Below are 17,938 nucleotides of genomic sequence, written 5' to 3'. Positions count from 1 at the left end.
GAGTACAATAGACAAGTTGTTAGAGGCTATTAGCATGTGTAAAGATCCATGCATGACCTTCCAGAGCCAACCAATCAACACTGGCTAAGCTCTGTTTTTATTCTGACTTCTCAATACTGAGCTTCTACTTCTTATCATTAAAGATATTCTGACTTACACGTACGTACACACTCAGAAGGAGGCCATTTTACGCAGTGACATTCTTATCTCGTGCACAAATACCTTTGATATCCAGAAAATAGCCTTACCATTTCATGTGTTCCATATGAAAGGTTATCGTAACAGTGCCTTTGTATTTGTATTGTATCAGCAGATTAGGAAACAATCGATGTCATCAGTGTATTGCCTCAACGCTGTGATTGGTCGTGAACCACTGAACATGTTGCCTGTGGAAATGGTTGTTTCATGTGAGTTTTAGACAAAGACATTGTTTAGAATGTGTTTTGTAGCTCGACTACTGTCTGTAGAGGACATGCTGAAGCAAGGAATCACTAGAATAGCTTTATGTTGATTTGTCTGCTCTGTTTCTGTGCTGATGTTGGTATTTGGAGAGCATTGAATGTGAATCATGAAAATGGCTGTAGGGTATGCTAGGCTACTAGTAAGATCCAGTAATATGGTTTCCACTGCAACTACAATAAAAGGAAAAAAGTGTTATTTACAGTATGTTTTGGTAAGATTTCTTCAAGGATTTTTAATACAGCTGTGTTTGGAGGATCATTGGAGAAGCATAATGTTCTTAGAATTTAACATAAGTTTATTTATTGAAGATTTGTTCTTGTGATCCGACACTATGAGAAAATATGAGGGAGGCATACTGTATGTACCTAGTGTAGTGAACCAAACTAAATCAATAGCATTGTATGAATGACCTGTGGTCTGTAGAATGGTTTATGTGTTTGTTTCTGTCTTGACAGGTATTGGGGTAATTGTCTATATGTCTGTAAAAAAAAAAAGTTACATAATTTATTTCCTTTAAAAACATTTACAAAGCAAATAATATTTGTATTTATTAATAATTCTATTGTCACATAGTGATTATTTGGGGGTTTTATGACAAATAAAGTTGAATAACTGAATTGTTTGCTTTGTCATGTATCGATCAAAGATGGATCAACAATCCTACGCTGAACATTTACATACATCACCTGTTTTGCCAGTCATATTCTGTTAAAGGTCCCCAAAGCACACACATCCCTGGGTCGCTCCTCTTTTCAGTTCACTGCAGCTAGCGACTGGAACGAGCTGCAAAAAAACACTCAAACTGGACCGTTTTATCTCCATCTCTTCATTCAAAGATTCAATCATGGACACTCTTACTGACAGTTGTGGCTGCTTTGTGTGAAGTATTGTTGTCTCTACCTTATTGCCCTTTGTGCTGTTCTCTGTGCCCAATAATGTGTGTACCATGTTTTGTGCTCCTACCATGTTGATGTTATGTTGTGTTTGTACCATGCTGGGTTGTCATGTGTTGCTGCCTTGCTATGTTGTTGTCTTAGGTCTCTCTTTATGTAGTGTTGTCTGTCTTGTTGTGATGTGTGTTTTGTCCTATATTTACATATATATATATATATATATATACATTTATTTTATTTTATTATTATTATTATATATATATATATATTTTTATATCCCAGACCCTGTGCCTTTTGACTTTTGGTAGGCCGTCATTGTAAATAAGAATTTGTTCTTAACTGACTTGCCTAGTTAAATGAAGGTTAAATAAAATAAAATAAAAAATGTAATATTTGAAACTCGAATATCTCACATTAATTCATATGTTGCATGTCTTAACAAACAATATGTCATTTAGAATGTTCATTGGTCTCCTGTCATGTCATTTTTTACATTGCCATACAATTCCTTTGGTGTCCTACTTTCCCAGCTCTTATTAACTGATATTTTAGCACCCACTAGTGGTACAAAACCGCCTCAAAATGAATCAATGGAAAGTGAAGGGCTGGTATGGTTCATTCCTGACCATGCGACCAGACTAGGGGGAAGTCTGGGCCCTGGATACTGCCTGTATAGAGAGGGAAAAAAGTCCATAAAATATTGTCATCGAACTGGGGTGCGTTCAGCGTGACGTAGCGTTTATTGAACGGTATATGCTATGAAGAACAAACATGTGTAATAAGTAATCGCTCCCGAGTGGCGCAGCGGTCTAAGGCACTGCATATCTGTGCTAGACGCTTCAATAAACGCTACGTCACGCTGAACGCACCCCAGTTCGATGACAATATTTTATGGACTTGTTTTCCTCTCTATACAGGCACCCTGGTTCAAATCCAGCTGTATCACAACCGGCCGTGATTGGGAGACCCATAGGGCGACGCACAATTGTCCCTACCGTCGTCCGTGTTTAGCCGGTGTAGGTTGTTGTAAATAATAGTTTATTCTTAACTGACTTCCCTAGTTAAATAAAACTACATCACGTCGGCTCTATTCGTGGAATTTCTATCGGCAACTTTTGGCTACTGAACGTGTCCCTGGTAACGCAAATCTTATCTGATGTGAGAGATATATTCTACACCAAAGAGTTTAGCATATGACACTCATCGTAGCTTCCTATTGATTGTTAAGGGGTTCATATTAACCTTGCCTTCAGTAGAACATAACACTGCTATATTCCAAGCCTATATATAGTACACACTGCCTTGATGCTCTGTCAACAATATTACATGCTTTTTCCCCCAAACCATGATGTCCTACTTTTCATGGCTATAACTGCAAAGTAATAATTTAATATTCAATATATTCTGTTATGTCGTTTTTCCTATTAAATAGCAGACTTTTAAAGACTTTTCAAAGCTTACCATATAATATTTGGGTAACACTTTATAAATACTTTCATGAATAAGCATGAATAAACTAGGCTATAGACTATTAATACATAAGTATTGCATTATTTGTAAACATGTAGGCCTATTAACGTTTATAAGCATGTATAGGCCGAAGTATTAGCCTGTAAGAATTACAATTCATCATAAGTATTGTAACATATATAGTAATAAAAAAATATATAACTGAGAAACATTTCTAAGCATTCATAATGGCATATTCAGGAACGTTTTTTTTTAAAGTGGTACCTGCTAGGATATGTTGTAATTGCAGGTGTCTGTAAGCTACTAAAATACCCAATTGAAATAATGTAGCCTAATGTGACTATTTACATTTGTAAAAACACTCAAATGTAGGCCTATTTGGAATTTATTTTGTGTGAAGTATTATGTTGGAATTAGGGTTTAATGACTAAATGTATTATTTGTTTAACACTGCAGAGGAAAGGGATCTGTTTAGGCTACTCTTTGGTCTAATAAAGTTGTTGTAGGCCTAGATTTATGAATTAATCCACTGTCATTTGGAATCAATAAAGGTGTTACATGCATTGTTGGAGCCTGGTCTCATCAGCACAGCCTTATAAAGCCTCCGTAGACCTAGTTTTGATAGTCACACATTAGATTAATGTATTTTTCCCATTGAGGTCAGACTCCACCCTTCCTCTCCAGTCCATTTCAGAGGCTTTCAGAGGGATCATAGATTTTCTAAACTGTCTGCTCTAGGCTACTAGGTTTTTGTGGCTGCTGCTGCAGCTGCCATGGCAGCAGGGGGAGGAACAACACTTTGAGGGAACAGCCAGCTCGGCGAGTCAGTCACATTCCTGGCCGGGATTCAATGACTGAACCAGACACAAACAAACAGAGAGAGAGAGAGCGAGAGAGGGAGAGAGATGGTACAGCTAACTCACTTTACACATTCGCTTAGAGCTAGAGAGCGAGAGCGCCAGACTGCGCAGACTGGGCATATTTGAGGATCACATCGTGCGGACTAGACTGCAGTGGAGAAGAGAAAATGTGTTTCATTTTGACGCTCTTTTTGTGAGTGGTCCGAAGGATTTCCCTTACGTATATGTGAACTGGAAGATTTGTTTCAGGGTATTAGAACTCAATAGTGTCTTATACTCCTTTTTAAATGGATAACGCCCCGGTGGTAACCTTCTCTATTGACATGGAAATGCGCCGCGGTCTTTTGCTGGATTTTGAAGACAACTGATTAAAATAGATCGCCTACATTTGAACTATTTTCTCTATATAGTGGTGAAAACATGGAGGCCCCGTCAAGCTTTCAGCCTCATCCCGGACTTCAGCAAACTCTGAAGCAGTTTCATTTGAGTTCCATGAGCTCTCTTGGTGGACCGGCGGCGTTCTCTGCTCGGTGGCACCAGGAAATTCTGTTCAACAAAGATGGAAAAACAGCTGAACTGATGCTGGCCATGCCTGTCCAGACACCACCGGTTATGTCGGGGCCGTTATTCATTCCATCCGACCACACCACCGAAAGGTCCGAAACTGTCCTGGAGCGTGAGCCAATTTCGTGTTTCGTGGTAGGCGGCGAAAAACGTCTGTGTCTGCCGCAGATTCTCAACAGTGTCCTGCGGGATTTCTCGCTCCAGCAGATCAACTCGGTGTGCGACGACCTGCACATCTACTGCTCCCGGTGTACCGCGGACCAGCTGGAGATCCTCAAAGTCGTGGGTATCCTGCCCTTCTCTGCCCCATCATGCGGACTGATCACCCAGACGGATGCTGAGCGCCTCTGCAATGCCCTCGTTTACAGTGGTTCCTACCTTCCTCACTGCAACAAGGAGCTGTCTGGCTCCATGGAGTTGGAGAGGACGGAAAAAAGTTTTAAAATATACCACGAATGTTTTGGTAGGTGTAAGGGGTTATTTGTCCCAGAACTGTATACTAGTCCCAGTGCCGCCTGTATCCAATGCATGGACTGCAGGCTAATGTACCCCACTCACAAGTTTGTGGTCCATAGTCACAAAAGACTAGAGAACCGGACAGTTCACTGGGGGTTCGACTCAGCTAACTGGCGGGCCTATGTTCTCCTGGACCCGGACTATACGGGGAAAGAAGAGAAGGCTCTCCTGGAGCAGCACCTCAAAGAAATCAAAGGCAAATTTGACTTCGTAAACAAGCTCTCAAACAAACCATGCAGGGTAAGTCTGATCAAGTTTATTAAAGTGTGTATAAAGTGCCTAAACGTGTTTGATGACTGAAATTTTATTTGATTGTAATAACTTGTTTTATTATTCATTCATTATTGGCAGTGATTCCATGATTTAAATAATGGTCCTATTCTATTGGACACCCCCTGTTCTCTCTCTCTCTCTCTCTCTCTCTCCTCTCAACACACACACACACACACACACACACACACACACACACACACACACAACACACACACACACACACACCACACACACACACACACACACCACACACACACACACACACACACACACACACACACACAATATATACATAATCAGTACCAAAAGTTTGGACACACCTACTCATTCAAGGGTTTTTATTTATTTTTACTATTTTCTACAATGTAGACTAATATTGAAGACATCAAAACTATGAAATAACACATATGGAATCAAAATATATTTTATATTTGAGATTCTTCAAAGTAGCCACCCTTTGCCTTGATGACAGCTTTTCACACTCTTGGCATTCTCTCAACTAGCTTCACCTGGAAGGCTTTTCCAACAGTCTTGAAGGAGTTCCCACATATGCTGAGCACTTGTTGGCTGCTTTTCCTTCACTCTGCGGTCCAACTCATCCCAAACCATATCAATTGGGTTGAGGTCGGGTGATTGTGGAGGACAGGTCATCTGATGCAGCACTCCATCACTTTCCTTGGTCAAATAGCCCGTACACAGCCTGGAGGTGTGTTGGGTCATTGTCCTGTTGAAAGACAACTGATAGTCCCACTAAGCGCAAACCAGATGGGATGGCGTATCGCTGCAGAATGCTGTGGTAGACATGCTGATTAAGTGTGCCTTAAATTCTAAGTAAATCACAGACTGTGTCACCAGCAAAGCACCCCCACACCATCACACCTCCTTCTCCATGCTTCACGGTGGGAACCACACATGCAGAGATAATCCGTTCACCTACTCTTCGTCTCACAAAGACACGGCGGTTGGACCCAAAAATCTTAATTTGGACTCATCAGACCAAAGGACAGATTTCCACCGGTCTAATGTCCATTGCTCATGTTTCTTGGCCCAATCAAGTCTTCTTCTTCTTCTTGGTGTCCTTTAGTAGTGATTTCTTTGCAGCCATTCGACCATGAAGGCCTGATTCATGCAGTTTCCTCTGAACAGTTGATGTTGAGATGTGTCTGTTACTTGACCTCTGTGAAGCATTTATTTGGGCTGGTAACTAATGAACTTATCCTCTGCAGTAGATGTAACTCTGGGTCTTCCTTTCCTGTGGCGATTTCATCATAGCGCTTGATGGTTTTTGTGACTGCACTTGAAGTTCTTGACATTTTCCATATTGACTGACCTTCATGTCTTAAAGTAATGATGGACTGTCGTTTCTCTTTGTTTATTTGAGCTGTTCATGCCATAATATGAACTTTTAACCAAATATGGCTGTCTTCTGTATACCACCCCTACTTTGTACTGATTGGCTCAAACACATTAAGAAGGAAAGAAATTCCACAAATTAACTTTTAACAATGCACACCTGTTAATTGAAATGCATTACAGGTGATTACCTCGTGAAGCTGGTTGAGAGAATGCCAAGAGTGTGCAAAACTGTCATCAAGGCAAAGGGTGGCTACTTTGAAGAATCTCAAATATATTTTGATTNCTGTCATCAAGGCAAAGGGTGGCTACTTTGAAGAATCTCAAATATATTTTGATTTGTTGAACACCTTTTTGGTTACGACATGATTCCATAGGTGTTATTTCATAGTTTCGATGTCTTCACTATTATTCTACAATGTAGAAAATAGTAAAAATAAAGAAAAACCCTCGAATGAGTAGGTGTGTCCAAACTTTTGACTGGTACGGTATATACACACACATTATTTATTTCCTTTTTCCCCCTGGCTGATCTTTTGCACATGCACGTATATTGGTTTAAATTCACATTTAAAAGGTTTGTTTTAAAATAGAACATTAAAATCAACAGAATCTCAAACTATCACACCCTTGAGTGGCCCTCCAATCCACTCCCCTCGGGGGAGTTAACCGGACCAGATCCCCCCAGGGTAACTCAAGGGCATCTGCATATGACAAATGGAGCCTCAATTATATATTTTATTAGTCCAAGAGGGGAAGGGGGCTGGGGAATTAATTTTTGGGGTTAGGTTATTAGAGTTTAATGAGCTTTGGGTTATCAAGATGTCTGTGAGAAAGGGCTGTGTTGAACAGGATAGTGTCTCAGAGGAGACTGCTGGGTGGAGATATAGCAGGACGGCCTCTTCATAATGACTGGTATAGAGGGAATGGAATGATATCAAACGTGAAAACCATGTGTTTAATACCTTTCCATTCATTCTGTGCCACCAGCCGCCTGGTGTGTGTGTGCACGTTGACGGATGTGGTGGTGGAAGGTTTTCGGGTTGACCACTTGCTTGTTCTGGCTCCACGCGAGGGTCACAGACGTTTGGAGCGGACAAAGGACGGGGCGACATGGTGGCTGTTTCCCTCAGCTCACAGCAGCTGTTGAGTGGGACTCTGCTAATGACTGGACACTATGTATCACCATGGTGTAATAACTCCACTCTGAACAGGAGACAGGGCATTTCTCGTAAACCTCCCTCCCAGTGATTTTCAATTTCACTATCAGTGCTACTCACGAAATTGTGGCATTTTTATTGTGCAGTTATAAATGAATGGAGGTCTTTCTCGACCAAGAGAGGCTTGGTTGAATATTGATGCAGTTCCGTTGTGATGGTGGATGTTCAGACGAGGTATCTCAGAGACAGTTTGCAATGTATTATTTAATGATTAGCTACAGAGAGATGTAAGGACCTTTTGTTGTTGAGAAAACACAGATCCGCTGTACTCGTCCCTTCTGTTATGGCTCCGATCAAAAACATCCCTAATTAGTTCCTAGCAAACTACATTGCATTGCAGATTCCATGCATACATTGTCCTCTATTTTTTATTCTACATAAATTCTTCATTTATAAGTTGCTTTGTAAAATGGCACCGCGTCTCACAGCAAATGCCCATTCAATAATAAGTGAACATAATCTGTGTCATTTCGATTTAAGAAATGGACAAAGGAAACTAGACTACAGTCGCGGACCTAAAGAAAAAATGTCTGAGGAAAAATCTCCACCACCTGTGGCTTATAGCCTGCCTCCCAACTGTAGCCATCATGTCATGATATATGTTCAGTGTGTTTCATATTTTCCAAAACGGTGAGGTCTCTGCTGACAGCCTTGGAGTGTCTGATGAAATATATACAGACTGAGCTGAGGCAGGCAGCATCAGGGGGAGTGGTCTCTGTGTGTGTGTGTTTGCCTGCCTGCCATGATTCACTGTCAGTAGTGTCCCAGTTAGCAGACAGTCAGGCCTGGTCCTTAGGGAGCTGCACACCAGTGCTCCCATACATCACTCTGACAGGGGAAGCTGCTGAGAGGCCGGACAGCCGCCAGCAGCCGGCCTTGGCTCGCTTACCCATGAAACAAGAACTCAATATTATTGCCCTGCCTCAGACCAACACTGATGTTGGGGTGTTTTATCAATCAGTCCAGGATCCACTGTCTGTCTGTCTGTCTGGGCCTTCAGTTACACTACTGTACATGTAGCGCTGTAAACTAGCCTCAGTTGAGAAACACCTTTTTTGCTATTTTTAAGTATTCTCTTTGACTAAAAAGAAAGTCTAGTGATATAATAGATAAGAATTAATCAAATGATTTAATTCAAGTACTGTGGGAAATTGAACAGGGTTTCCACATAGCTACGGCATTATATTTAGTTGAATATCATTGTTCGGGTACAAAGCAGACAGGGATCAGAGGGGGATAACACCAGRGGACCGTTGTGTCTGTTTTGAATCAAATCCTGCATGTGGTCATTAAGCCGTTGCCTAGCGTACATATGGGGGCAGACTGRAAGAGAAGAGGCTGTAGGCTCTGATTGAGGAGATGCGGGCCCAGTGGGGCAGGGCCTTGACATGTGTTGTCAAAGGGCCGTGACACCTGACCTCTATCCACAGAGAGTGACCCCACCCACCCCCACTGTATTCACAGCATTCAATCAGATGCCCTTGTGTCCAGTCCACTGGCCAGATGGCTGTCTGATAAAGGACCGAGAGACACAGCAAATGTTTAAATACAAATAACAAACGTTATTCCCAACTACACTACCAACCATGCAAACAAAACAAAAACACAGTCCACCAGTATCCATCATACAGGAAATAAGTCATGAGAGTTAGTACACCAGAATAATATAAACCTATATGATACACCAAACAATGAGAGTTAGTACACCAGAATAATATACACCTATATGAACACAAAACAATGAGAGTTAGTACACCAGAATAATATAAACCTATATGATACACCAAACAATGAGAGTTAGTACACCAGAATAATATACACCTATATGATACACCAAACAATGAGAGAAGTACACCAGCATACAATATAAACCTATATGATACACCAAAACAATGAAGTTAGTACACCAGAATAATATACACACTATATGAACACCAAACAATGAGAGTTAGTACACCAGCATACAATAAAACCTATATGATACACCAAACAATGAGAGTTAGTACACCAGCATACAATATAACCTATATGATACACCAAACAATGAGAGTTAGTACACCAGCATACAATATAAACCTATATGACACCAAACAATGAGAGTTAGTACAGCAGCATACAATTGTAAACCTATATGATACACCAAACAATGAGAGTTAGTACACCAGCATACATATAAACCTACAGTGGGAGAACAAGTATTGATACACTGACGATTTTGCAGTTTTCCCTACTTACAAAGCATGTAGAGGTCTGTAATTTTATCATAGGTACACTTCAACTGTGAGAGACGGAATCTAAAACAAAAATCCAGAAAATCACATTGTATGATTTTAAGTAATTCATTTGCATTTTATTGCATGACATAAGTATTTGATCACCTACCAACCAGTAAGATTTCCGGCTCTCACAGACCTGTTAGTTTTTCTTTAAGAAGCCCTCCTGTTCTCCACTCATTACCTGTATTAACTGCACCTGTTTGAACTCGTTACCTGTATAAAAGACACCTGTCCACACACTCAATCAAACAGACTCCAACCTCTCCACAATGGCCAAGACCAAGAGTGTGTAAGGACATCAAGGATAAATTGTAGACCTGCACAAGGCTGGGATGGGCTACAGGACAATAGGCAAGCAGCTTGGTGAGAAGGCAACAATGTTGGCGCAATTATTAGAAAATAGAAGAAAATAGAAAGAGTATTCAAGATGATGGTCAATCACCCTCGGTCTGGGGCTCCATGCAAGATCTCACCTCGTGGGGCATCAATGATCATGAGGAAGGTGAGGGATCAGCCCAGAACTACACGGCAGGACCTGGTCAATGACCTGAAGAGAGCTGGGACCACAGTCTCAAAGAAACACATTAGTACACACTACGCCGTCATGGATTAAATCCTGCAGCGCACACAAGTCCCCTGCTCAAGCAGGCGCATGTCCAGGCCCGTCTGAAGTTTGCCAATGACCATCTGGATGATCCAGAGGAGGAATGGGAGAAGGTCATGTGGTCTGATGATTCAAATAAGAGCTTTTTGGTCTAAACTCCACTCGCCGTGTTTGGAGGAAGAAGAAGGATGAGTACAACCCCAAGAAACACATCCAACCGTGAAGCATGGAGGTGGAAACATCATTCTTTGGGGATGCTTTTCTGCAAAGGGACAGGACGACTGCACCGATTGAGGGGAGGATGGATGGGGCCATGTATTGCGGATCTTAGCCAACAACCTCCTTCCCTCAGTAAGAGCTTTGATGATGGGTCGTGGCTGGGTCTTCCAGCATGACAACGACCCGAAACACACAGCCAGGGCAACTAAGGAGTGGCTCCGTAAGAAGTATCTCAAGGTCCTGGAGTGGCCTAGCAGTCTCCAGACCTGAACCCAATAGAAAATCTTTGGAGGAAGCTGAAAGTCCGTATTGCCCAGCGACAGCCCCGAAACTGAAGGATCTGGAGAAGGTCTGTATGGAGGAGTGGCCAAATCCCTGCTGCAGTGTGTGCAAACTGGTCAAGAACTACAGGAAACGTATGATTCTCTGTAATTGCAAACAAAGGATTCAGTACAAATATTAAGTTCTCTTTTCTGATGTATCAAATACTTATGTCTTGCAATAAAATGCTAATTAATTACTTAAAAATCATACAATGTGATTTTCGGGATTTTTTGTTTTAGATTCCGTCTCTCACAGTTGAAGTGTACTATGATAAAAATTACAGACCTCTACATGCTTTGTAAGTAGGAAAACCTGCAAAATCGGCAGTGTATCAAATACTTGTTCTCCCCACTGTATAGATACACCAAAACTATGAGAGTAAGTACACCAGCATACAATAAACCTATATGATACACCAAACAATGAGAGTTAGTACACCAGAATACAATATAATACTATAATACACCAAACAACTGAATAGTTTATAACACCAGCATACAATATAAACCTATATGATACACCAAACAATGAGAGTTAGTACACCAGCATACAATATAAACCTATATGATACACCAAATATTATCAGTATACAAAATAGAATTCCTTCAGCCTGTTCTTCTATTTGGTAAGAAAAGTACATAAAATAGGGTTTTGTGAGGAATTACAAAAAAAGATTTTTTCCCCCTATCATTTTCCAATATTTCTCAGTATATGTTTAAGAGGCAACAACATTAATCTCGTGACTGAGTGGAGAGACGAAGCGGACTCTGGAGGACCATGTAGTCCTTACTTAATCAAATTAAACCTCTTCATGCGAGGCCAATTTATGACATTTCTCATCCCATTGTTCTGCTCACTCCATCAAATTCGCCTCAAACCTGGGACCAAAACAATCAACTGAGTAGTCTCTGGGTGGTGAGGAATGGTGTGTGTTGTATCTGTGTGCTTTTGTACGGGTGTGTGCAACTCAGGGCTAGCGAGACAGTGTGTCTGTTTCGTGATTTGTGTATGAGCGTGTCTTTGTTCACTAGGGATGTGCATTTTTCCTTACAAGCGGGATTCGATACGCATCTAGATACATGGACTCCAATACGATACGGAAACGATACTTTTAGTTTGAAACGATTCGAATCGATGCGCTAACAATTGTTGTATGACCACATTCTAAATGAATATCTGATACTGATGGAGCTCAGGAGCTGGATCTGTCTGAGCTGACATCTCTGAGCCGAGTGGGCCTGTGTACAGTATGTGTGCGTGTGTGTGAGTGATGTGGTGTGTGGGTTGAGCCATAGGGAGAAGATTTACCATTTACCACTATCAGATTAGGGGGTTCAATTTATGTTTTTGCGCCGTGACTTTTTATCTGAAATCCTCATCACCCACCGATTAACTTGTCATATAGCAGATTAAAATGTTTTGAGCTAGTAATACGTCAATATTTGTTGTTAGAAATTAGCTATGACATACAAAGACGATTCATTTAACACCGTTTTGGATTTCACCCGTCTCAAAAGCGAATGGTTTTGACCATTTTGTACTTTATGGAGGAGAGTTGCTCTCTTCTCCTGTTCCAACCCGTGAGGCTTGCAAAAATGATTGCTGTCCTTGTTATAAAATTACACCTTTACCCTGTTCATGTGAAAATGGCCAGATGCATTGACTGTTTAAATCAGAACTACCCAAAATATTTTGTACGGTGAACCTGGCAATCCAAAAGCCCCATTCAGCAGATAGATCATCAAGATGTGAGTTGTGTCCATTCAGGTAGCCTACAAAGCTCTGCCGTTAAAACTCAATTTTCTACAGCGCATTTGATAACAATGACCCAGCAAAATAAAGTGGTTGTTCCTCAGTTAATAAAGCCTACGATTTAAGATTGCGACAGCCATTTTACAAACATCTGAATGCTGAAGGTGGCGCGCAGATATAGCCTACCAATATTAGAACAGGGAAAGGGTAGGCCTATCTATCGTTGGCACGAGCAGTTTCGTCTGCGGCACTGTGCACACAGTTATCTGACTTTGAGATCAACGTCATACGCTGTTACATGCATAAAAGTTCGATAGGCTGAAGGAGAGGGCGCATCAATTCAGTCACAACAGAAAAGAGGAATAAAGCAGAAAATAAAATATGAGTAAAAAACTTTAGTGAACCGGCGATTTGTAAAGCTTGAATGCTTTAAAAAAAAACGATGCATGCTTAATTTGGATCGGCTTGGGCTCCCGCGCACCAATGCACTCTCATCTTAAACATTTGAACAGGGGACCGGTGTGTGCAGTATGTGCGTGTAAATTGGCATGTATTATGCCTGGATCAGCTGGACTGGAAGTTTAAAATGAGCTCACTGACTGCTCATTTCCATTCCCATCTGTTTGCTGACCTCTGGGAAGCCCTGAGGGCACACATGGTGCATCCCCCCTGCCCCTGGCCCGGCCCCTGGTCAGCCCCGTCTGACCACCACTGACCCAACACAACTCCTCACTGACCAGCACCTCCCCGAAACGGAATAGCCAAGTCCGACCAAGACTCAGTATCTCCAACCCCTGCCTCCAGTCCAACCTAAACCATAGACCTAGTCCCTAAACAGACAGATAATGCAGCGGATAACACATCCAGTCCAGAGTGTTGGTACAATTCATTGTTTGGAGCACTGTTCATTTGCCTCTTTTCTAAATCCTTTTGAAAACATGGCCCACTGACCACCAGCTCCCCAGAGAAGTGCATCATGCCATCTCTTCTGTGATTGAAGGCGAGTGGGGGTCAGTGTGTCAGAAAGAAGGTGTGAGGAGCTCACAGGGGTCTTGCCCTCCATTCTCCAGGGGCTGACCCCATGTTAAAAGGGCGTCAGCTGGAGTTCTGTGATGGGTGCTAAAGACCTGCCCCCTCCTTTGTTCCAGAGCCCTGCCATTCAGAGGCTGTGAAGTGCAGCTATGCCTCTTTGTTAATGTCTTGTTTATTTGGGTGGTGCGTGGGTAAAAGGTTGGGGACAGACAGGTAGAGTGGGACTCTCACCTCCCTTTAAAAGGAGCACTCTCGCGCCCTGAGGGTATTCTCAAGCGTGCTTCTCTTCCTCAAGCTCGTGGGGCCCTTCTAGCCCCATCTATTTAAAAAAACGGGACGAGGAAAAGCCAAAGCTTTGTGGACTCGGGAGTACCAGATAGCTGTCTGGGGCTCTGACTGATCTCTAGGTCAATGGAGAGAGTTCTCCTTAACAGAGCCAAGTGGTCTTTGCCATTTACAAAAAAAGGTGTTCCAGGTAGAACTCTTTTGGGTTCCATGTAGAACCATCTGTGGAAGCACCTTTTTTTTCAAAGAGTGTAGAGAGAAAAAACGCCCCTCAGAATCCTATAAAGGGCTATGAGGGTTTCTCAGTGAGCTCTGGAAACCTGTCTTCCCTTAGAACAGGAGAGCAGAATATTTAGGGTTCCCTACCTTGACGTACAGAGTAGCAGCACCCTCTGGTGGGAAAACCGGAGCGGCACATATCGGAACTGGCTTGACTGTGATAGCTCGCGTCATAGCAATCAGAGGCAAAAGGCCATAGGCACGGGAAAAAAGGGGAACAGTGGATGGCGAAAGACAAATTGCCGTCCTGCTCCGTGTGTCAGTGAGACCGGATGTGCGGCTGACATGCTGACTTCTACCCCTGGCTGAAAACCTGAGAAGACACCGGGGGGAAAGCCTGAGCGAGGGAGGCTCTCGGGGGGAACAAACTCGGGTGGGAACAAAAAGTGAGTCTCCTCCATTTTCTCATGTGAGAATGGTCACAAAAGTGAGCTGCTGCACAGAGAATAGGATTTTGTCTTAACGCAGGCCTGCCTTCCCACTTCTGCGAAACTGTAGAAACTGTTAAATCCGAAGACAGAGGGGTAGGGCAGACAGCCGTAGGCCCGGCACACTATCATCTTCAGCTGCCAGGACTGCACCCTAGGCTGGCTGACCCTTCTTACCTCCTTTAGGAGGGTTAGCGGGGAGGATCCTTGCTGCCGCTGCAGCATAAGACTCCTTCTCTACAAGTTTGCTTTTGTTCAGGAGCCTGAGTTTTGGCAGACTGCTACATTGCTGGGGACCTCTGTCCCCCAAGGCCAGCTTGTTGCCCCTTCCCAGCTGTAAGACTGGGGCGAGATGCAGGAACCAACATGCTGCCATGGGGCCCAGATCTGTGGGGCAGGCAGAAGTTGAAAGCTTCACCTTCTTTTTTGCGCATGTCACATTTCTGTCACAAAAGTGGGCCCGAACAACTCCTTGGGTCACTAGGGCATCAAGGAGGTCCACTTTTTATTTGTCTAAGCTGGATAAGCTCAGCCAAAGTGCCCCTTCTCTYACCACTGCAAGGCTCATAGTACTACCACAGCCTCGAATGGCACTACGAAAGGTCTGTCATCATACAGATCTCCTCCCAAGCATCTGGGTCTAGGGTGTTCGATTACTTACACACTTCCTCCAGTAACTGAACATGATACGCCAACAATAAAGAGGTCACATTGAGAGCTCTATTTGCTTGGGCTGAGGTAAAGTGCTCCGCCTTCACATGGAGTGAGGTGCTGGTTTCGTTAGTAATACGGTGTAAGGGGCTGAGGTGGTAAGCCAGTGACGGCTCCACCGTGGAAGGGTTGCCAAACGCAGATTCCTCCATATTGTCCAGGCTCGGGGTACCCCTTGCAAGACTCTTGCTAGTGCGGGGTTTTTCCCATGAGCTCTTAGCTTCCCTGGGGCAAGCTGGTACTGCGGGGAGCAGTTCCCTTATCAGGTATGGGACGGGAGTCTCTTCCCATCGTATAGGTCCCTTAACAGGAGTAGGGGGTCTCATTGCCGAGTCTGGCCACGGCCTGCTTGCAGACATGAAGGAGTCCAAACTCCACTGGAGGAGGGGCACATCCACTGCTCTCAGGGCTGTTAGGTCTGCTGGCCTGAGAGGGCGGGAGAACGGGGTCATCAGCGCAGGAGATGCGGACTATCTCACCTTCCCCTGATACTACGTCGTCAGACAATGAGGCGAGGGAGTTGAGGCTTTCCATGACCTCGCCCCAACAGGGCTTGGTTGCAGAGAGCTGAGCCTCAGCTGTTGCTGTTGGCTCGAAGGCAAGAGGGGCTATTGAGATAAAAGCATTAAGCCTTCTCTCCTCAGACCTGCCCTCATCAACAGTCTGCAGTGCTCACAGGACTCAGGGTCTTTGAACATCTCTTGGGCATGTTCCTTACACAAGAAATTGATGCATAGAGGGTGGAAATCTTTCCCCGCAATCATGGAACCGCAAACACAARAACGAGACGGTTTGAGCGCTGGGCTAGGCTCGTCTTGGGATGGGATAGCAGCGGCCATTGTCAGGAACAAGGCTTGCTAGGGGGACCGAGCAACGCCTGTGTTGTAAGAACAACTTGTAGACGGCGCAAGCTAGCTAGTACCTTGTGGCTGGTGGCTAGCAAATCGTAGCTTGTGTAAATGGTGTACTAAGCTAGCTAGTTAGAAGCCTTGCGGCTAACAGGTAGCCATAATGAGCACCATATAACACTATAGCCGCGAGGCTAGTGGGGCGTTAGCTAGCTCAGTGCTAGCTGAAGGAAACCGCTTGGGGGCAAAGTTAGCCTTCAGATAGAGTGTTCCCGTGACCGACGGCGTCGTGAAGGCTGGGATGGTCGGTCTAGTTAACACAACAGGCGAATGTAGGTTAAGCTAGATGAGAGACGGGAGCTATCAATGCTACCGTGCTAATGAGGTTAGCTTGCCTCTCAGCGAGCTAGCCAAATTAGCCTTGCAAAGTGGGCTAACTGAGTCTCAATAACTAGCCATGACGCTAGCTACCAACGGAGACTGATAAGTAGAAAGGAATTTCTACACAAAACAAAAGCCTTCCGGTACTCAACCTCTTGACAGGGTTTGAAGACCTGCGATATCCTTCTCGGTTCACTTGTGAGCAGTTAAGCAGGAAAACAGGTATCCAGAAGATCTGAGGAGAAGAGAAGCGCGAATAACCAGAGGGCGGGAGAGTGCTCCTTTTAAGGTAGGTGAGGGGCTCACCTCATTCGCCACCCTACCTGTCTCTCCAACAGACGCTTTTAATAGGTACTTCCGAGAGTAAGCGAACCCCACGTGAGATATCGAAACAAATAATTGAAAGAGAACCTATGACTTAGCGCTTTGCTGTGTCCGTCTGTGCCAATGGCACCCTGTTCCCTGTTGGGCAGCCAGACGCCACTGACTGGTCAGTCTGCTGCAAAAGCATACACACTAACCTGAAACTATAGCAACAAGCAGAGCTCACAGCATTATTCCCATTTTTCACAGACTATGAAAAATAGATGAGACAGGGTTTTTTGATGGAGTGTAAGTTCTCTTAAGGCGGTGTGCTAGTCAGTCAGAGAAGAAGGAGATTAGGGAGGAGGAGAAGGTATGGCGGAGGTGTAGAGGAGGAGTAGATTATGTAGTCATGCTGAGAACAGATGCCTGGATGGGGTTTGGGGAAACTGTACTGTTCCACTTCCCTCTGTCTGACCCTGATCCACTCACATGTTCTGTAAGAGTTACTGCTGCTGACTCTATCTGGACTTTTGCTTTATTTGCTTATTAGAGAACAGGAATTAAAAATATAAGAAAAATGTCTTACGGACTGGCTTGCTGCCGGCGACACACACAGGCTTAGTCGTATTAGGATGATTCAAAGTGATTCAAGTTTCTACATTTTTTTGAAGCCACAGACAGTAGAATCTATTTTTCACTTATTGTATCCATCTTGGTTTGCCTGTATTTGAACTGGGCTGCAGTGCTAGTCTGTGTTTTGGATCTGTCAGACCACATTGGTGCTGTGCTAGTGTAGCTCCAGTCAGAACGGAGCAAAGCCAGGGCCTGCCGGTGCCATATGACAAATCGGCGTTCTGCTCTCGCCTACATTCCACCCACCAA

At 43.6% G+C, this 17,938-nt stretch overlaps 1 protein-coding gene across 1 annotated transcript in view; it reads left to right on the top strand.

Moving 5' to 3' along the window:
- The first annotated feature begins 3,667 nt into the window (after positions 1 to 3,667).
- Positions 3,668 to 17,938, top strand: part of skib (v-ski avian sarcoma viral oncogene homolog b) — a 38,658-nt gene continuing 24,387 nt past the window's right edge. The window contains exon 1 of the mRNA XM_023996070.2: positions 3,668 to 5,005. Coding sequence (XP_023851838.1) covers positions 4,106 to 5,005 — 900 coding nt within the window. The 5' untranslated portion in view covers positions 3,668 to 4,105. The remainder of the gene's footprint in view (positions 5,006 to 17,938) is intronic.

This window comes from Salvelinus sp. IW2-2015, linkage group LG11 (genome assembly GCF_002910315.2).
Source record: "Salvelinus sp. IW2-2015 linkage group LG11, ASM291031v2, whole genome shotgun sequence".
Lineage (NCBI taxonomy): Eukaryota > Metazoa > Chordata > Actinopteri > Salmoniformes > Salmonidae > Salvelinus > Salvelinus sp. IW2-2015.
Note: the sequence above shows the minus strand (reverse complement) of the source record. Positions and strands in the feature narration are given on the sequence as shown.